At 45.3% G+C, this 22,015-nt stretch overlaps 1 protein-coding gene across 2 annotated transcripts in view; it reads right to left on the bottom strand.

Moving 5' to 3' along the window:
- Positions 1–22,015, bottom strand: part of ARMH4 (armadillo like helical domain containing 4) — a 70,547-nt gene that overhangs the window by 27,703 nt on the left and 20,829 nt on the right. For both annotated transcript variants that reach the window (XM_075501572.1, XM_075501573.1), the window contains exon 5: positions 16,769–17,020. In XM_075501572.1, coding sequence (XP_075357687.1) covers positions 16,769–17,020 — 252 coding nt within the window. The remainder of the gene's footprint in view (positions 1–16,768; positions 17,021–22,015) is intronic.

The raw sequence follows: 22,015 nt of genomic DNA, 5'->3' as shown, positions 1-22,015 counted from the left end.
CAGACTTCAAGCAGGGGTCTGGTGGCTTATCTTCCAACAGGTCTTGCAAAATCCTGTGAACAAGTCAGTGAGCAAGCTCTAATCTCAAAGGCAATGTTAATAGCCTTCCCTGAGAAGGAAATTGTTATCCAACAGCATATTTCAGAAATACACAAAGCCAAGAAAAGGTTGGGAACCAGAAGTTTCTTTTGGCTGTTTCGAAAGTATCACAGTCCATCGGTCAGGACAGCGCTGTGCCTCAATAAGCTGCATTTTTTTTTAGTTTATAACTGCAAATATTCTACCCAGGGAATTCCCTGGGGAAAAGGTTGCCTTTTCCACAGCACAAACAAAACCTCTATGGGCCACCTAAAATCTGCAATTCTTTGTGGGTACAGAAAACAGTGAAACTGCAGAGTACTTCCAAAATTTAGTCCTAAACATGAAAGATAAATTACTGGCCTTATCCTATACTGTTGTGAATCAGTTGACAGATTTAGGCAATTACTGATCAAGCCTAGTGAGGAGTTTGATCAACAGACCAGAAGAAATGTTGACTCAAACCAGTTCATCACAACATCCTGATTTATAAATTTGTCCCTTGACTGAGAAATGCTATTTGTCCACATTTACTTGAATTTGAAGGGATACAGGAGCTGAAGTTTCATTTTCAAAGTCCATTTCTAAGAGATAACAAACAGATCTACCAAAGCCAAAGGAGCAACAAACCTCGCATTTCCATATCAGCTGTTGGACCCATAACTCAGGCGGCTTTGGGAATCCACAGCCAGTTTGTGCATACAAGAAAATTTCCATCCCAGTATCTGTGAAGAGCAAACAAGACCCTGCAAAACAGAGCAGAGCAAACCTATCTGGTGCCTTGCTGAAAATGCCATTACTTTCTACGCTATTGCACCAGCTTTTCTGCATTGAGGACTTGAGATAAGATCCTGCCTGTGCTGCAAGCAGGAAATTAACTCAGCCCAACAGCAACAACAACTGCAGGGCAGACCGGCCGCAAAAGAAAATGTGCAAAGTCCTCAGCAAGGGAAGGGGATGACATAGCCTTACACCGATGTCTGTACTCAGCTGCCTGTCTTTGGTCCCTGAGCTAAATTATCAACAGGGTCACACCTCTGATTTCAGCATAGAAACGTTTTATGTGGAACCTGGAGAACCTGAAAGACACTGCTCAGATAAGCACCTTGGACGGTACCTTGACTTACTAAGTCACATCTCCCTGCCGGCGCGCAAAACCGGATGGTTTCTGGGGTTTCGATCCCTGGCATATGGTTAAGGGCTGTGGGGGGAAGCTGAAGAAAGAGAATGCAAGAATGGCTGTACTGGATCAGCTTAGCCCCGCATCTCATCTCTGAAGGCTGATGCTCACAGAAAAGCCTAAACGCAGGGCAAATACACAGTTGGTACTTCCCTGCCTCACTCTCCAGCCTGCGGCAATTTACTGCTGATCCAGGGGTCACAGCTTTCCTCTTTAGCAGACTTCAATAGATATTTTTGTCTCAGCAACTGTCAACATTTTGTTTATGAGCAAAATATAATACAGGGAGGATGAGAAGGAATTTCTTGTTAATTATTTCTATTACTGCAACAGCTGAAAGCTCATCTGAGATGACACACTCGTGTGATAAATGCTCTACAAACATGAGAGACAGTATCTGCCCAAAAGAACCTAAACAAATAAACCTCCACAAAAGCATTGGTATTGTCCCGTCTATGAACACCAGGACTCAGGCACAGGATGGGTAAGTGATTTGCTCAAGGACACATAAGAAAAAGCAGCATTGCCAGTAATTAAACAGATGAGGAGACCAGGCTCCGCTTACAGCCAGTCTAGGTCACACCAAAGGTCTGGCTGGCTTAGTAAGGCTGACGGTGGCCAATAGCATCTGTCTAGGAAAAGCTTATGAATGGGATGATCACACAACGACACTCCCCTTACACACCCTCCACACACCAGGTGCTCTGTGGTCAGAGACCCATGGAGCCAGATGCAGGGTTTCTGCATCTGAAAGACTGGGATGGATTTTTCCTTGGTGAAATTGCCTACCCAAATGGAAAAGCAAACGTGCCAACTGTGGGCATCCTCAGCATCCCGTGGATAGGCGTTCTTCCATGGTTAGCGATGCACCAAGCGATGCCTCCTGTAATTTGTTATGAACCTGCCTCCTCCTGCCTGTTTCACATGACGCTCCCCAGGTCTGGTATCAGGGGACAGTCACTCGCTGTTCCCCCGCTCAACACCCCCTCTGATTTTACCTGCCTCAGTCAAGGTCTGTGTAGTCACTCCTTGCACAGAATCCCATTTATCCTCTGGTTATTCTTGTTATTTTATCTTTTTAGTTATCCTTTGGTTATCCTTCTTCTTCCACATACCTTTTCCAGCTCTGCTGTATCCTTTTCCAGATGGGCAGAACAGCACTGAGTACTTAAGGTCAAAATGATGGTTGTTATTTTTCTCTCTGTTCCTTTGTTCCCCCACATCCCACCAGACCACTGTTCCTAATGTATCACCCTCCCCTTCCTCTCAGAAGGATTTGGAGCAGAGAATTTGCTTTAATTTCTGCTCTTTGCCAACAGACTCCCCAGATCACCATCCAAACTCACTCTATTATGGTGGTAGGACTAACAATAAAAATAACTCTCAGCCTAGATTTCGCCCTACAACTTGCCTGTCCCTAGGATTTTCTCCAGGATCTCTTTCAGAAGCATTATCTATGCTTTCCTACTCACCCAGGCATAAATAAGTCCTATCTTCTTCCATGACTCAGCAGGGATATTTACTCTGAGTGTTAACACCCACCCATCCCAAGAGAAAGCCTCTACGTCACTACCTGGGGCCTGGGACAGGGTAGGATGGGTCCAGTACTCACCTAGGAACCCTATTAGTAAAACCTGGTTTTAAGAAGTGCAGAACAGAGGAGAGAAGCATGAAAGCAACTGAGCCGGCAGGTCACAAGGAGGGACTCCAACACCCTCAGCAGCACTCCAGGTAGCTGCAGACCTCTCCCAGCTCATCCCAGGCAGGGTGAGGACAAGGGGACTCTCCTGCCTGCCCACACTATGTAATATATCCAGTGTCACTGTTGGCAGGAACTTGAAGCAGATTCAGAATATAATAAAAATTAAGAGTCCCACTGTTTTTTTAAACCCTTATATTCATCTTCAGAGCCCACAAAGTAGTGACTAATCAAACCTTAATTACTAATCATTGCTGCTGTCAATTAGTACTGTTGAAGCATGCTTTCCCTACAGCAGATGACTTGGATTTGGGGATGCCAGCTCTGGTTTGGACAGATGTCATCACAGCGCCTGTGCCGGTTCATGTTCATGCACTGTCCCAGGAGCTCCCACTGGCTGCAGTGACGACTCCAGGAGACATCCCCAGGGACAGGATCCCCTGCAGTGCCCTGGGAAGGAGCCATGCAGATGCATCCCAAACCCCACTCTGCCCCTGAAGGCATTTCTGTGTGCTCAGTGCTGTCAAAGCCCACCTGCAGCCAGGCCAGTACCTCCTCTTGCACAGAGGTGATCTAGCACGGTTTGAGACATTAAACCTGGGCCAAATTTAACCACTGTGGCTTTTGCTCTGAGCTTGTCAGGATGCAAAGTTTGAAGTCAAACACGAGGGGCCAGTGACGCAGCCCTGCTAAGCATGAAGCAAAATGGTACACAGTCCCGGAGAAAGGTGTTCACAACCACAGCAGCTCCAAGGCTGTGGGACAAGAGCCTCTACCAGAGCACTCACAGGAACGATGCTCAGTTTTGCTAGCTGGGATTCTGACTTTATCTGCTCCATTAAGATATGCACCTCTAGCAAATAATGCTCCTAGCTTGCCTCTGCCTAGTAGAAGTTAAATTAACTCTCTGCCTCTCCTGCTCCATGCTGCAATTGTACTGGAGCATGCAATGTGTGGCTGAACAGGGTTAACTCACCATGGAGTCACTGCAAACCATGACTTAAGAGGTCATTGCAAAATACCTGAGCCACATAGACCAGCCACAGGCACATTCCCAACCGACAGGAAACATAAGGTGCTCTGACCTAGCTCAGCTCGTCTCTCTGTGGCCAGGTGATGGCACGTCACCTTGAGGTCGCTGCAGACTAAGCCCACATGTACAAGCAGCTACCATGCTTCAGCTGATGCTCCGTAACTTGACATAAGCCTGAGGCACAAGACCGCACAAGTCTCCCAGGAAGGCTGCAATCAGGAACACATTTGCTGGCTACAATAAAGACAGCGAAGGGTACAGAAGTATGCAGCTGCATTTTGTCTGGCAAAGAAACCCACCTCCAGCCTAGATATTACACAGCTGTACACACTTACAGGCAGTAGATGTCTATCGGAGGACTATATCCTTGCCCACTAAACCCCAAACCATCTTCTAAATCAATAGCATACTATTTGCACTTAATAAAATCTAGCCTTCATAAACAGCACTCACAGGAACATGTTCTGGCTACAGGAGAGCACATATAACCAGAAAGCATTGCTTCATCAAGGCTATTCAGTCAGTCTAATACTATACTTAACCCTCTACCCAGCACTCCCTACAACCGAAAAATAGAAAGATACTGTATTTAACCAGTTCTTACAGATGCAGAAAACAACAAAACCCAAGAGGAAGGTATTTTCCTGACAGAATATTAATACTCAATCCTATCTTCTAATTTTCCAAAACTTGCTTATGGATAGTTGCAAGGAAAGCCAGAACTGAGCAGGGCAAAGCAACTGCCCCCCAGGGCTTGCTCACAGGAAGAAATGGCTTCTGCCTGGACTGCAAGGGCAAACGCCAAGATCTCTCCTCAATCCTGAACCAAAGCATGCACTCAAGTCTGGGTTTTGGGACAGCTGTGTTGAAAGGAAGCAAAATCAGGGCAACTCAAGGGGGGCAATCCCACGGCAGGTCGACAGGGCGGTATGGGGACAGAGCGGCCATCGAGGGCCCTTTGAAATCCTCCACTGGTGTTAGACCTGTCCTCAAGCATGCAGAGAAATGCCAGCTCAACTTGCAAGTGCAACAAAAGCGCAGAAGGACCGTCATGATGCCACATATGCCAGGGCTGGGTTCCTGATGAGGACCTCAGAGCAGCATCCAGATCACCTCAGCATGGGCATCCATAAGCTGGTATGATGTGACACTGCTAAACAAAACGGGGAGTCCCCCTGGGACACACATTGTGGCTACAGAACGGGTGGCCAGGAGGACAGAGCTCAGCCCCAGTGATTGCATCGAGCCCTTTGCTAAAAACAAGCGCAAGCCTCAGCATCCACTACTGCAAAACCGATTGTGCGAAAGCCTGAGTGAGAAAGTCAGTCTGAGAGGTCAGAGGGAAACGGGGAGGATGTGGGGAAAGCAACCTAGAAAAGGAGTAAAACTGGAGAAACTCTTGGCTTCGCTTCACATTAATAAAGCCTCAAGCGCAGATGGTGTTGCCGGTATATTAAAATAAATGATAGGATATCAGGGAACAGCCTTGCTGAAACCCTTTATTATATCCCAGGCTTGGATGAGGCTGTGATTAGTTATTCAAAAACGACGCAAAAAAAAAAAAAAAAAAAAGAAAGCAAAAGCCTCTAGTAATTCTCACTGTATCGACCCCTCTCTGTGATTAATGCTGATACCCAGCATTTTTGCAAAACAACAATTGCTTGAGGTTTGAGGTAATTATTTTATTGTCAGTCAAAATCTAAGCAATTTACTTATTTCCAATACATGTTCCTAACTAACCCTCAGGCAGGGCAGGATTTATATGCGTATCAAGAGAGCATCCTTCCAGGAAGGCACCTGGATCCCCTTTGATCCTCAAGTGGTCTTAATTTGAGCAAACACCAGAGGGGAGGTAGGTTTAGCATCAGTCATTTGTGGTTTGCACTGCCCAAGCAGAGAGAAAATGTATCTACAGTCTCATTAGACAGAAATATCTTAAAACCATCTTCTCAATAAATTACCCTCTCTCTCCCCGCTACTTGTCGCAATGAGCTTTTTCCCCTCTATTTTTCTCTTACCGGGTCTGCAATGGAGCCAACATTTTAACCCAAAAGATCAGCCTCTGACGCAAATCCCCAGAAGGACAGAGGCAATTCAAGGCCGATGAACCTTCACATTCCCTCTCTCCCTTTTTTTTTTTTGGAGGGCTGAAATGCCACGAAACCAGACAGATCTTTTGCACCGTACTATAGATCACTATTAGAAAATAAATATGATTTCTCCAACATAAGGACAAGTCTCTTTTTACAAGGCAAAGGCCACCCAGACTAGCACATAAAGGAAAAATTAATAACTCTCACCCAGGGAAAGCTACTGCCCTGCCTGTGTTCTTCAATCAAGCTAAGTGATTACTAAAATCCAAAGGGAGAGAGGGCTAAAAACCACCTCCTCTGTCTAAATGGAGCCAAGTTTTCTGACACATATAAACTGAAGGATAAAAGAAGAGGCAAAGCACACTGAGATGTGATACACGCATACTCTGAAATTGCAGACGTGAGGAAAAAAAGGATTACTGCAGATTAAAAAGACAGTGAAGACACTACGATTTATATTACAGTAGGGCTGACAGACGGGGACAGACAGACAGGGCCAAGGCAGCTGACAGTCTAGAAGGATGCCTGCCTCGCCACGCTGTGCAGAAACCCAGATGGTGCTTGGTTAGCAGATGTAGTCCAGCCTTCGCAGCACGGAGCACTGCACAGGGTAATGGACCCTATCCTTTAATCCAGGTGAAAAAAACAAGATAAATTACTTGGAGCAGCAAATGCCAAGCTGTGCTCCAAGGTAGACACATCCTAACTCTAAAGGCTGTAGCAAATGGATGGATAGAGCCAGACAGCTGGAGAAGGTCAAAAATGCTCAGCCATGTGATTGAGTTTTCCAGTCTTGCTTTCTTGGGCCAACAAGAGCAACTGGAGGTGCCGGCAGAAAGCCTGTTAGAAGGAATCCTCCTGTGCTGGGAAAGCCCAGGAGCTTGGTGCTGCTGTAGGCTGCCTTTCCGTGCTCCCCAGCAAGCCAAGAAGGGTGAATTTGCTCAGCTATGGTCTGCCAGGCAAATTGTAGGCGACCAGTGGCCCAGACTTCAGTTCCCTTCAGCAAAGCTTCCCTAATGCTCTCCGCACACAAATATCACCCAAGGCTCCCCTGCCCCAAGCTGGGGAGACAACTGTTTCCATCATAGAAGCCGTCGCTCCCTCCTTGCGGGTATTTCAGGAGATTTTTGCATGGCAGGGTAGCGAGGACTAGAGCATGCAGGAGCGACAGCAGCCCTCAGGCTGGGGTTCATCCACGCCTCTCACCATCAATTGGAAACGTCCCCCCAGTCAGCCAGACTTCAGCTGGGACCTCTCATACAGACCATGTCAGCCATGGTGACCAATGTCCCCTCTCTCCTCCAACGAACTAACGAACTGACAGACGATTTCTCCGTGGCTTCACACTGCCCCACTCCAAACTGAAGAAAAAAAGGCAGAAATGCTGCCGATGGACAGGATCTCTTAATTCCCCCCAGCAACAGCCAGTAACTCCAGTCTAACACCTTGTCTGATGGGATCCCATCTTCTTCGTGGGCAGGGAGAGGGAAGGCAGAGCCAAAACGGAGCAAACACCTCTAAATCCGCCCCTAGCTCCTGGAGGCAGCACTTAAGGGCTGGTAATAAATGGGCCTAGCAAGTCTTCCTCTGACACAGGTTTAACTAGATGCATAAACCTTGTGGAAAGGCTGCTATTTCAAAGTAATGTATCTGAGGATGTTATAGTGCTGCTGTTTCTCGATATACTTCACCAAAAACATCAGGCTAAAATATCAGCCCAAGTTTCCTGCTAGAGGTTTCCACATAGAGAGGCCCCTGCTGTCTTCCCCCTCCTTATCATAAATTGCAAGCACACATTTTTTTTTTATCACAAGCAACAGCTTTATTTCACCTATTTCTGATAGCTGCTTGCTTTCACAGATGGGAATCACCAAAACACCCTCCAATCCTCTGCTTTACTCATCTCTATTCCCTTCTCTTAGTCTTGATTTCTGCTTCGAGGACAAGAGTTGAGGTGCTTCCAAGAGGAATGATGTGGCTCCAACCCATTAGTGGTTCATGCCCTGTGGCTGGAAACTCCTCATCCCGGTTCACAGCAGAACAGACATATTGTCAGCTTCTCCCATTTAAAATGCATGGGCCTGGTTCACAAGGGCATGGCAGTCTTGTGCTGGATGGAAAAAGGGAAGAGCAGGGTGGTAGGTCAGGACCACGGGGCCCAGACTTGTCCCACTTTTGTGTCTCCTGGAAGGTCCCATTGTCCAAGGCCCCAGTGTGAGGCATAGGGCTGCTTCTCACCATGCCGCTAAGCGCCATGCTGCAGAACGTGTGCAGGATGGTCTGCAAGGCTCGTTATTCTCAGCTGGCTTCAGACCAGAAGTAGGAGCAAGTCAGGTCGAAGAAAGAAGCAATATTAAAGAGGGGAAAGAGAGACAGTCCGCAAAAAACCTTGGGATAAAATTTGACGAAAAGAAAACGCCGTCTCTGATGTGAATTGTTCCCTCCTGGGAGCTGCTCTGTCGTTACAATAGCGTATGTCACACCAAGCTGGCAGAGAAGATCGTTATTGTTTACAGGTATGTGGATGCAAAATTTCCTTTGACAAGGCAAACCCGATTAAATATGAGTCTGCTCCAGGATTAAGACGCAACCATGAACAATCTCTTAAAACAGTTAAAAAAGAAGTCATTCCAAACAGAGTACACACCCCTCACAAGGAAGAGAAACTTGATTTAGGCACAGATTGATGATGCGAGCTTTATTACAGCTTGGGAGAGGGAAGGGGAGCTAGCAAGGAACATATGGAACTGTATAAATTATTTGGAGCACCCAGAAAGACAGGAAAAATAATCATCTATATTTCTGAGACTGCTCATTTCAGTCTGCAGCTGTCTGGAACACAGACCTCACGTGGCCAACGCTTTGTGCAACAAAACTCCCATAAACATGTACAGGGCAAAGCTACAGAAGGCAGGATTGCTGCAGGCAACTGCACTTCAAACATGTCGGGAAGAAAAATTTGCTGGCTCTGCTCCCGATCCTGGCTCCTGCTAGCCGCTCTCACCTGGGATTTCTATGGACTCAGTCCCTTCTGTGGGGATGGTGACTTTTTGTGTGATCCTTTGCACCTTTTCCAGGGAGAAATGCAGGTGCGCACATCCTTCCTCCAGCAAGAGAAAGGAAATGCCCAAGCACTAATTTAATTCACCTCATTCAAATCCCTACTCTGCTAAAGGCTCCCTCATGAAACCAGTGGGGTCACTTGGCCTCTCTGTGGTTTTGCTTACCACCTGTAAAACATGGATACCCTTTCCAGGTAATTAAGAAGATAAATGCATTAAAGATTAAAAGGCACTCTGATGTTCCAATAACACGAGCTATAAGAGTACTTAAAATAGATCCATTTTGGGCAGCAATTAAAGAACATACTACTAACTTCTCAGTCTCAGCTTCTGTCTTCCTAATGCTGGTTATTTTTGCCCATAAATGCATTAATCCGAGCTTCCTGTAAAAATGACATTTGAAATATTCATCATCTTCCACTACTCTGCCTCTGCTACTCTGCCTTACCATCATTAACCAGTGGCATCTGTTATATGGTTATGCAGTATAATTTGAGACCACAGATCTGCAATACAACCAGGGCTATTTTCTCTGTAAGTAACTACTCAGAGCTGCAAATATTTTTTATCCATTAACAAAAAAAATCACATTCTAGAAGTGTGTTTATTATTGTGCTGGTTTTGGCTGGGATAGAGTTAATTTTCTTTATAGTAGCTAGTATGGGGCTGTGTTTTGGATTTGTGCTGGAAACAGTGTTGATAACACAGGGATGATTTCGTTACTGCTGAGCAGTGCTTACACACAGTCAAGGCCTTTTCTGCTCCTCACCCCACCCCACCAGCGAGTAGGCTGAGGGTGCACGAGAAGCTGGGAGGGGACACGGCTGGGACAGCTGACCCCAGCTGACGAAAGGGATATTCCATACCATATGATGTCATAGAATCATAAAGGTTGGAAAAGACCTCTAAGATTATCTAGTTCAACCATCAACCCAACACCTCCACGCCTACTAAACACACTCAGCATATAAAGTTGGGGAAGAAGAAAGAAGGGGGGGATGTTCATCATGCTCGTATATAAAGCTGGGGAAGAAGAAGGAAGGGGGGGATGTTCAGAGTGATGGCGTTTGTTTTCCCAAGTAGCTGTTATGCCTGATGGAGCCCTGCTTTCCTGGAGATGGCTGAACACCTGCCTGCCCATGGGAAGGAGTGAACTAATTCCTTGTTTTGCTTTGCTTGCCTGCACAGCTTTTGCTTTACCTGTTAAACTGTCTTTATCTCAACCCATGAGTTTTCTCACTTTTACCCTTCCGATTCTCTCCCCCATCCCACCAGGGGGGGGAGTGAGTGAGCGACTGGGGGGGGGGCTGAGCTGCCGGCTGGGGTTAAACCACGACAACTATGGAAGTGCCTTGTCATTACCTAAGTGAGAGAGTTACATGATCTTCCGTTATTATAAGAACTAAGATCCTACACACAAAAATACATGAAACGCAGACACGGTATATATCTTGGAAACTACATGTTGAGAATTACATTGTCACACTTCTTAACTTCTTTCTAAACTGCCATTTTATTTTTCTTTATCTTTAATTCCCATCTACAGGGATGGTCCAAACTCCACTGTGTACAATACCTCCATGGGTAGATGTAACAACTGTAAAACCTGTAACAACTGCTGTGGAACTGGGCAATTCAGGTGACTTCTTACAAGCTACAGGATAATCACGTAGCCCTGTAATACGGTATTGCCATTGCCATAAACAGGTGGATATAAACAACACGCCAATGGCCAGTTAAAGGACTGTAGACCTGGACAAAAATGGGTTTAGGGTAAACAAGAGAACAAAAAATAGTATCTAACATACACAAAAGCCACCATATATAGTAAATTCAGATGTAATATGGAACTGCAGATCAATGAAGAAAGAGCAAGGTGCAAAAGCATGCTAACAAACATACAAAAATGACTTCAAGTAGACCATAAAGTGAGAAAGAAGAAACTATCAATGTGAACATCGTATTCTTCCTGGCAAAGAACTCCAGATGTTGATGACCTGCCCTAATAAACTCACCACAAACCCCTGCATGAAACCACTAACCTCAGGACCCACAGAAGCAAGGGAAGGACAAGCATAACACCAGGATAAAGCACAGAAACTAAGAAGTGTGTGTGTAACAATCCTAACTGCATTATTATTTCTTTTAATAATTAGATCTGGACTAATAATGATTAGACTCTTAAGATTTCAATTATATTAGCAATAAATTTTTGGTTTTATAAATATATGAGGTGTGCCTTCTCTTTGCCCATAAAACAAGATTTTGAGCATAACAATGGAGTTTCCTCTGTTAAGGTTTATGGTTCAAATCAGTCTCTCCTCTGTTTACTGGTGTTATCTCATATTAGTGGTGACCTAGGATAAGCAACTGGTGGTTTCAGTCAATATCTTAAAGAACCGAAGTCCACCATAACAACCTCTGCTTAGACAACTTGAGCCATATATTCAAAACATCACAACCTTATATGCCTCAAGACAAAAACATCATTGTCACTCCAGACAACTCCATACGTTTTGAATGCACAGAGCAAACTACTGCATGCTCCAAAGCAGCAAGATTAAAGGCTTAGTAAACTGCCCTAGACCTCCTGCTGCTACCTTACTATTGATAGCAGGAGTTCTTCATCTTGGGACATGGACGATGGGCAAGCACTATGGGATTAACAAATAGCTTGGGAGCCTGGGGACATTTTCATGCTCTACCACAAAGTTCCCACACCTGTTCAAGCTAAGTTGCTATGTCTTGGCTCATGGTTTGTAAAATAAGGATTCTCACAGACACTGGGAGAATAAATACTTTCAAGATGTGGGAGAAGAGCACAGTCACAGTAGCCACCACCAACACAGAAGTAGAGGGCCTTGATCTCCATGGAGGGGTACAACAAAGACGATCTACTTTAACATTCATGAGGAGTAACTAAAGGACCCAGAAACTGTTCACAAGGTTTGAACCCATCTAAACCAACTGCAGTTCTCCTTGTAATGCATAAACACGTAATCACAAAAGAAGTAGCAGGGAAAATTATGTATTTTTATTCATTCCCAGAAAGCCCAAGTTTCATGCCCCTCTGATGCTCTCCAAACAGTTAAGTGTTCGCCTACCACACACCACCCATGTACAAATCAAGAATCAAGTAGACAAAGGTCAAAGTCATCTTGCACACCATGCAGAGAGGTCCCAAAGTACTGCCGTGTCCTTTGCTGGCAACCTCTGAAGACAAAGCATTTGAACAGGACAGCAAAAGAGATCCCAAAGCGTATTCAGACCTTCCTTCTCCAGAGCTGCAGGCAATCAGAACAGGTTTTAGAGGATCAATTTCTATTTTATAAAGGCACAGATGACATAATCTTCTGCTTTACTTTTTGTCTAAATACTGCTGGTTAGAGAATCAGCTGATGGACTATAAAACTGACAGCCTCATTAGTGGCGCTTATAAATTGCTTTTGCTCAGCTGGAGTTAATGTAGGACCATCTGACTTCCCAGAACTGACATTTTTAATGATTCTGTTTCACCAGCACTTTCTCACTGACCATTACAAAAATCCAAACTGTCTCTTGCTCTGCCAAGCTGTGGATCAAGTTACTTGTTCTCTAGGGGTTTGCAGTGTGTCAGCCATCAGACCAAGCAAACTCAATAATAACTGACCTGAGAATAGCTACTCCAACACTTCTGGGCTCTTCTGTACTACAGATTTTAGCATTAAATGTCAAAATTCTGAAGGCCAGAGGACAGGCGCATCCCCAGGAGAAGGACATATGTGCAAAGTATTTGAAAGATGGAAAAAGCCTACTGTAAAAGTTTGGTGCTTAGATGGTGTACCCTCATCTTGTACTCCATTGGCTACTGTTATCTTTCTTCAAGTCTTCCTTTCCTGTGCCATATCCCATGTCAAGCAGAACAACTTCCCTCTCTTCTCTAAACCATATTTCACTCACACAAGATGGGAAATTCTTCACATCTCAGCACTATTTGGCGAAGGAAGGGAAGTGCAGAGCTCTTCCCCAGGATGCACAAAGACGCACACCATGGGCCGAGGCAGGCAGGAGCACAGTGCCCCTGACCCAGCTGCATTCAGAACTGCAGCTCCCCTCTCCAGGGACTGCATCTGGGGACATCCAGCGGTTACGAAGCCGTCTTAAAATTAAAGTCAAGTTAATTTTAGCTGTAGAAGAAAAGCACTTAAAGGAAACACATTTCAAAGAGGTAGCTTTATATGAAAAGCACTTAGAGAAAAAGGGTTTCAAAGAGAAATAGTCCATGCATGCGTCCAGCAGATCTAAAGCTTTATGAGCCCTTCACGGTGAATCCGGTCTCTCCAAGTGCTCCAGCAGAACAAGGTGGGCAGCACTTCTGGCCTCCTGCCAGGTTTGGGGGATTTCTTTTGTTCTTAACAATCCACCTCCTGCTGACACGAGCTCTATGTTTCTTCCACCCTTCCTGTTCTCCCTAACACACCCCATAAAGAAACATGCAACTAGGACCAGGTATGGACACAGCAGCAGCCTAGCATTGTGCCCACACACCCAGGTCCAGGGAACCAGGACAGAACACCCACCTAGCACAAACTGGCAAGAGGGAAAGGGCTACATTGCTGCACCAGCATCTCAGGGAAAAGGAGCCCAGCACCACCACGAAGATACAACAGCACCTCTCATTCCTCACACACCCCCAGCAAACAAGCCCTTAGAACATCTGGGTTCAACTCCTTGCTTGGCCTCAGAGTTTTGGTGTGAGCTCATGCAAGTCCTTGGTTTTCTTTGTGCCTCTAAAACATGAATAATTTCCCTTTCTCTTAGGAGCATTGTGGGCATCAGCACATTGTAGATGGGGAAGGAAGCAATATCAAAGAGCCATTAAGGTCGTCTAGACAGAAAAAGAATAAATGGCTCTTTACATAAGTGTTTACCTGGTGGAATACGAGGGGTGACTCACAAGCAGAGACTGATCCCACCGCATCCCCTCTTTTCTCACCTACAACACCACTGCACAGAAGTTCTACCTAACTCCTAAAGATGAACTCAGCTCAGCCACAGCTTCATCCTCTCCCTCACAGCTGCCTGCATAGACTGCAACAGGTTAAAAATAAAAGGCAATTCAAATCATTTGGATCTGGTGACACATAACCCAGCCAGGCACTTCCACAGAATGCAGAAATTCATGTCTGCTCAGTCCATCAGGTGCCCGGACTCAGTGCTCTGTGGCTGACCTACCTTGACAGACTTCACAAGGGCTCCTCCAATTTGCATGAGGGTCAATAAAACATAAGTTAGGGAGAAAAATCCTACCTGTTGCTACACAGTCAATTTATTCCACATATGAAATTTCTAGAAAGGTGGCCTTTCCAAGTTCTAAGAAAGAGAGAAGGTGGTAGAAGATGAAGGCTGCAGGATGATGCAATATTAAACATCAGAAACTGAACTGGGCCCGTATGTTCAGAAGCAGATCTCCGAAAGAGATACTGCAAAATGCATCCTCCAGCATGGCTCTGCCTAGGGCAAGGGGACCTCATAACAGATGCTATTACACAAGGCATGTTAAAGCTACATATTGTTTCATAGCCCAGGTCTGCTTATTTTCTGTACACAATTATTACAGCCCCTCCAGCCAGAGAGGTTTACTGCACACCAGGGACAGCTTCAGCCTCTGGTCACTGCTTTCTCACCCGCCTCATTTACCAATGCATCTGACAGGTATCTCCTACCCTGAGTCTCTTCCTCCAGGAGCAAAGATGGTAGGGCTGGAAACAGCCATGACTCCAGTTCAGACCTGCATCAGCTATGAACAGAGATGCCCCTGATGCCTTATGCAGAACAACCTGCTCCATAGCCTCAAAGTTCATGGCAACAGCCTATGTCATATACAACAGCATCTTCAGCAGACTCTAGGCACCCTTCCAGACAAACCAATGATTGCCTTGCACCCTGCTCTGGGAACAGGGCTCCCATTGGAGCCCTCCACAGACCCAAGCCAGATGGCATTGCATCAGCCACCCTAGCTGGGACAGTTAAATATACCAAGATCCCTGAAGAGATATCAGTGCCATCTTCCTCCACACTGCACAACGTGATGCCATCCATCCTGGTACTTACAGTACTGAACGAAGCAAATAGCTTTAGATGGTCAACAGCTTAATGCTACCTTCTCACTATTGCTAGCAGTCATACAGAGCTCACCGAGCCAGCCCATTGCACCCCTGAGTGCAGAAAATACGCTGCTCTTCTCACGTTTTCCCTCGAGGCACCACAAAGATCCTGCACCAAGGAAATGAGTAACATGAGAACACAAAGCTGCTGATGCGGCTCCCATCATAACCCTATGTTTGTTACACACTTTTCCTCCAAGCACTGTCGTGTACCCCTTTAATCCAGCTTGCCAAAGCCAACCACAAAACCATTAAACACTTATAATTATTCCTGCCCCTCCAGCTCCTGTCCAGCCTGATGGGATAACAGGACACATGAAACAGATCTGACATGGCAACTATCCAAAACAATGTTTTTCAAGCAAGCCTTAGTGGGACAGGGAGATATCAGACCTGATGCAAACTCAATCTGCCCTCAAAGAGCAACCCTCCCATGGAGATCTTGAAATACGCTCTTTGATTCGACTCAAAGGAAGCTAACAACGCTAAAGCAGGCTGGAAACAGCATTACAGGGGAAGAACTGCCAGGTTAAATCAGAATTTAACATCCAGGGGAAGTGATAGTTCTTCTAACACAACATATAAAAGAGTTTTGGGGTTTCTTTATGTGATGAGCCTCTCAAACCAGCTAGTTCTCTAATAGTCAGACACAGAGACTTTCTGTATAGACATGGTTCAGCTCCCACTGATTCACCTGAAAGGTTCCCACTGCTTTTGATGGGGCTTGGCTTGGAAATTGAGTATGCTGGAACATGATCCCAGTGCCCCTAGCCAAGCTGGGCAAGTTCTCTTCTAAACTTTACCTTGTCCCACACCAGCTTTGATTTGCATCAGATGGACATCACACATAGAAACATTGATAAGCTTTTCCTAGGTGGAATAAATTAGTCCAGTCATAAAACACAGGACCTATACGTACAGTGGGAATAAACTGTATAAAGCTTTCTAGAGGTCTTGCAGGTTTGTCTTGCTTAACACTGCCATCATAGGGTCCCATGGCTGGACCATACATCCCTTAAAAATGCAAGAAAAGTGGCACTTACAAGAACGCTGCTGAAGTAGCAAATGGGCTGATGAGCAACTACCCAACTATCCCACTCTCTTTGTCCTCACAGGATATATCCTGGCACCAACCCATTGCAGACAAAGGGCACTGAAATTTCCCCTCACCTGAGAAGTATTTATTTGTCCACCCTCAGCGCAAGACAACACTAAGCTCTGGGAATGAAGGAGCAGGTCTGGAGTATTCAGAGCAGATCTTCCCAAAATGAAAACTCAGGTCACGCTGCCTGGGACCCATCCCAGTTCAACCAGTCGTCACTGCGGGATGGGATTTCCTCAAAAATGAGCTTGCTCTGTGTTTAGCTTGAGAGCCAACCTGTGAGACTCCCTGGCATAAGGGGCTGTCCCATGCAAAGTGAAGAGCAGGAAACATGTCCTCTGTAAGGGTAAAGGAAGAAGGGGCTTTTTCTCTTACCCAGACCCTGGTTCTGCTGCTCCCACTCGATGGTGTCAGGAACCTGGTAGGACACCCCAGCCAGCTGGGCCACAGGGTTTTCCAGGCCAGCTATGGGCTCCTGAGAGGTCTCGCCTGGAAGCGTGAAACCTGGCAGCTCAGTGTCACCCTCCATGCTTTCATCCATCGAATCTATGTCTTTGTCCTCCTCGTCTTCCTCTTCTTCCTCTTCTTCTTCCTCCTCCTCTTCATCCTCTTCCTCTTCCTCACCCTCTGGCCAGGGAGACATAAAAGCAACATCAGGAAAGATCCCACAAGACAGAATAGTCATACATCTCTACAGGTGAGCACCAACACAGCCAGCTGATACCACTTCTCCAAAGGCAGACCAGTTGAATGAACTTCTGCCTGTTTTCTAACAGGAAAGACACCCAAAGGGATTAATTTGGAAGAGCTCACCACCATTTGAAGTTCCTAAGTAACAATGAGATGTTGTCTTAGACTGTCAAATGCATTAGTGGGAAATACTGTTATTTCGCTTCCTAATAGTGGAGTACAAACAAGCATGTGCATGCGTACCAATACCTGAGTACATATAACTATAGTGCTCTGTGCTCAACTAATTTCAGCTCAAGTGAGAAGTATTTCCCTGATTTCCAATCTTGGAGGCAGCAATAAGTTGGTTATATTTTTAACTTTTATTAAGGTCTGGAAAGGACACTGCTTTCCAGCCCATTAGACTGATACGGTTCCTCCTCCAGAAAAAGCATCTCGCTTTGATGCACGCTGGCAGATCGGCTCTTGGGTGACTCCTGTCACAACAGATTTACACCAGACAAAGGTATGACCAAGAAATACTTAACTCAGTATTGGAAAGAAGGCAGCGCGGCCAACACTTCACGTGAGAGCAGAAACGTGACGCCGAGGAAATCCCTGTGGATTCTCCACTAGAGCAGATACCCATCTTATTCCAAAGCTGACTGTGCTGTTTACATATGGAGAGATAAATATTCAAGCCATATTTCATCGCTAGTATCTAAAACGGCAACACAAGAACGACCATACTTGATCAAACCAAAGGCCCTTTCTGCATGCATCCTATTTCTGACCACAACTAGCTGCAGATGCTGAAGAAAGACGAGAGCAGGGCACACACGGAGCCAGTCTTCCCACAGTCTCTCTTCCCAGCTTTTAGTTATCAAAGACTCAAGGACTTCCTGAGCCGGAATTTTCATGAGCTATTTAATAGCTACTAATGGAGCTACCCACCATGAAAAGATAGTATCTGGAATAATGACATGCTTTGAATTTCTGATGGTTAGTTTTTTCAAAGACGAAAGCTAAAACATAATATTTATGCACTTCATCTCATTTACACAAAGCTCTGCTCAGCCCTGTAGAAAAACTCCCTCCTGATGTACTCAGAGTGGGAGAGCCCATCACCCTGCATCTGAGCAGCTGGCTCAGCCATAGGGCCTAAGACCATGTTAATCCAGCCAAATCAACATTTGTTATCTAGCTATCCCTTTATTTCTGTTGGAGTTGTACCTCATATAGGTTACAGACGCTGCAATAAGATAGAGCAGCTGAGGTAGGACACCTGAGGGGCTGCACATATCATACCTGCTGTAAGTAAAGCAGGTGATGCTTCACTGTCCTCCTTTCTGCTGCGGGATGCAATAGCACTCCAGCACAGCTGTCCCACAAAACACCCGAGAAACAACCTGGGGAACTTTGGGGAAGCTACTCAGCTGGTGGCTATCCAACTTGAATTATCTGGGGGGAGCTGGCCTCCTTCCTTTGGCCTCTATTTCACAGACTGGAATACCTACACTGGAATCAGTGCACATTATAAAACCACGGCATTCACTGTGCTGTTACATGGCATCTCCTTTCCGTCTAATTCAAGGATTTGCTTTAAAACACTGCATGTTTTTTCCAGCTCACCAGAAAAGACAATCCCTCTTGCCATCTTTCAATTCTAGCCCTGCATTTCAGACAAATGAGCTGCTGTTTGAATTCAGCTGCATCATCCTGCTATAGCATGGCTTTCAGTACCTGGAAAGGAATGATCACTCCTGCAAACAATTATACCACACAGAGCATCTAATGGAGCTTACAGGGATGTAGTTAGCCCCTTAAATTCCCATTACATTTTATAGGCAGTTTCTGTCTCATAATGTGCCCATCATTTCAAATCAACATAAGAATTTTCTCTATCAAACCGCATGTTTTCATACAAAATACACAGCTTCTGTAAACCTGAGAATGGCACCTGGAGAGTGCTTGCAGGAAACCTGCAAAGACAAGTTAATGTAGGTCTTTTGCCTCTGCTGAGAACAACACAGCTATAAACATTTCCAGACTTTAATAGCAAAGACGCTAAACAGCTAGCACACCGGAGAGGAGGAACATGAACAGAGGTTTTCCCTAGATGGACTGCGTGAAAAAACAGCCAAGAAAAAAACAATCAGATATTTATCTCTGAAAAACTAGTTTGGGACAAGGTTTTTAGAAGCTTCTCGCGATTTCAGCAAGCCAAATCAGAGACACCTGCCAGGATCTAGTTTTGAAGCAGCAGATAGCCATCTCTGTACCTCCAAAGGCTAGCAGGCAGCCAAGCTGAACACCCACATTGAAATTGCCAAGAGTACTTATCACGTCTGGTCATCACCAAGCTACATCAATCATCACGCAGCCACAGCATAAAGACGTGAATAACGTACTCCTTGTAGTACAGCCACTGCGAGGGGAAAAGAAAGGGCTCTTAACTTGTTTCCTCCTCCTCTCTAGCTCATTCCCACTTCTGAAAACAGCTTTTTAACCCCCATCCCAAAATGCCAACAGCTTGCCTTGCTGCAAGGTGCAGTGCAGAGCACCACTTGGTGGTCACAAGGAGGAAACTACACTTCTAAAAAAATTACAAACTTCACAAATGTTGTATTTCAGGAGCAGAGGCGCAACAGGAGCCCAGCAGCCGTGGGCAGGATGCACGTAACACTTGGTAGTCTCATAAAATGGAAGCGAGCATCACACAGGTGAACCTCAAGCTGGATGTTTGTGCTTCACATGACAGCCTTTTACAAAACTCACATTTTCCTTGCTAAATTGGCACTTTTGAGCCTTTCAGAGGCCTCAGCAGCAGCTTGAAAAAAAAGAAACAGAAGAAACTGAAAGCAAGCACCGAAAGTGCAAAGCCCAGCAGATTCAGAAGGCATTTGGATTTTCATGTGCATTTGCAGCCCATTGTGATCTTTTTTGTGTATCATGCTTGTACATACTCTTCAGTTTTGGCTAAGGTTCATCTTAGAAAAGAAGCAAGATAAACATATAATGAAATGCTAGTGTCTCATGGTCAAGGCACTAGTCTCCAACCAAAAAAATCACAAGTATTAAGTTTTCTTGGTCACAGACATGAATCTAAATCAAGCATTCATTTACAGCCCAGCTATAGGAGCACTTCTGAACATCTGACAGCGGTCACAAGTGCCCCTTGCTTGCTGAAGCAGGCAGGTATGCAGCACCTAGAGCAGTTTCTGCTGTGAGCTGTCCTTGCTCTATAGATCTTCATATGTTACATATAAGCTGATCCTGTTACTCTGTTTGCATGCACAGAGTGATGTGCCACGTGGACCTATCAAGGAGGGATGGTAGCCTGTCTTCTCTCCTGGTGACACCAGGAGACTTCAGCACTGAAACACTCATAGTCCAAGCAGATGTTTGTATTTTCTACTGCAGTTAGGGTAATACAAGAGTAGTCTAGGGCAGAGTTAGAGACTCATCTCCAAGAGTGAAGAAATCCAAAATCTGCCACTCTTTGACAGACTAAATAAGCACTGTATTCTGTAACATAGGCTCTGCTTTACCTTTATTGAAACAGGAATGAAAAAAAGTCAACACTTAAGACCTCCCTGCTGTGACAATGGTACAACCTAAGAAAGACGCAAGCAGCAGGGAGCCCCAGGCAATGAGATTCCCAGTTCACGTGTCAAAGATTTTAGTTTTGAAGGACTTGACAACCTTGTAACAGGCATTCAAATTTTCAGGTTTAGAGAAGCTATAGGATAGCACCAAGAAAACAAGTCTGAGACAAAATAACAAATTTTTAGTGGAGTTTTTGGGGGTTCCCAGCTTTATTAATAGTCACCAGAAGTGGCCATGGTTGGGCTTTACCATGGGGCTCCAGACTGATCCATTAGCAACACTGGTGATTATCCACAGGATATCTATTGAAAACAGGGATTTTCTATTTCAGGGTGGCAAAAGCTCCCTACACTTGCTTCAAAAAAAGGTCTGAAGTTCTGGTATAACGGCATGCAATGAGCTGGAGCCAAAGACACTGTTGTCATAACCTTGCTGAAGGCAAGGGACTTAGATCAGGGCCTCTGTTTTCAGTTGAAGAAACCTTCGCTGATGGGGGATGTTTCTGTCTTTAGATATTTTCCATTAACATTTGCAAACACTTTTTACTCCTCAGAAGATTCAAGAAACCATCATTTGTCAGGTTTAGCGCACAAGAGAAATAGCTTGCTGTGCCCTGAGCTGCAAGAGTCTCTCATTAGAAGGTGATAGATTCACTCACAGTCACAAACTGAATTCAAACTGGGAATAAAAAAAAAAAAACTAAAAAGGAGGTTGCAGGACAAAACCTGGAGTTGTCACTTTCTCTGTCCTTTGCCTTCCCAGCCTCCCTCACACCAAACTCAGAGGACAATGATGTCTAGACAGTAATGCAGAGCATCGTTGTGCTTCATGATAGTCTAAGCTGTCATTTTATACTGTACCCAGCACTTTAGGGTCTGAATGTAGGAGCACCTGAGGAGTGCCAAGTAAGTTATGATGAACCAGCAGCCAGCACTAACTGGTTTCCAGTGGTGAGCCCACTCTTTGCATGACTTCAGGGAGATGCAGGATGCCAAGACCTCTCCTGCACAAGAACTGAGCAAAGGCTCCTGCGAGCTGAGTGATGGCTGCAGAGAGTTCAGATCTAGAACCTACCTGCGTAATGGGCCCGTGAAGGAAAGGAGCGCGCTATGGAGCACGATGACATCCAACTGCGCTGTGACTGGGGAAGCTTGGGTTCACATGCTATTGAGCAAAACTACTTTTCAAGAAGTTTTGGCTGGCCAAAACATGGCAGAGGACTCAGGGTCTGCTTTGATCTCTACAACATCCCCACAGACACCAAACTAGCCACCTAAGAGGTATCACGATGCTGCCTCTTAAGGCAACATTTTGGTCAAAGTTACCCCTCTTCTCTCCATCTAC

The sequence above is a fragment of the Mycteria americana genome, chromosome 5 (assembly GCF_035582795.1).
Source record: "Mycteria americana isolate JAX WOST 10 ecotype Jacksonville Zoo and Gardens chromosome 5, USCA_MyAme_1.0, whole genome shotgun sequence".
Lineage (NCBI taxonomy): Eukaryota > Metazoa > Chordata > Aves > Ciconiiformes > Ciconiidae > Mycteria > Mycteria americana.
The sequence above is the reverse complement of the archived record's forward strand: the minus strand, read 5'-3'. Positions and strand labels throughout refer to the sequence as shown.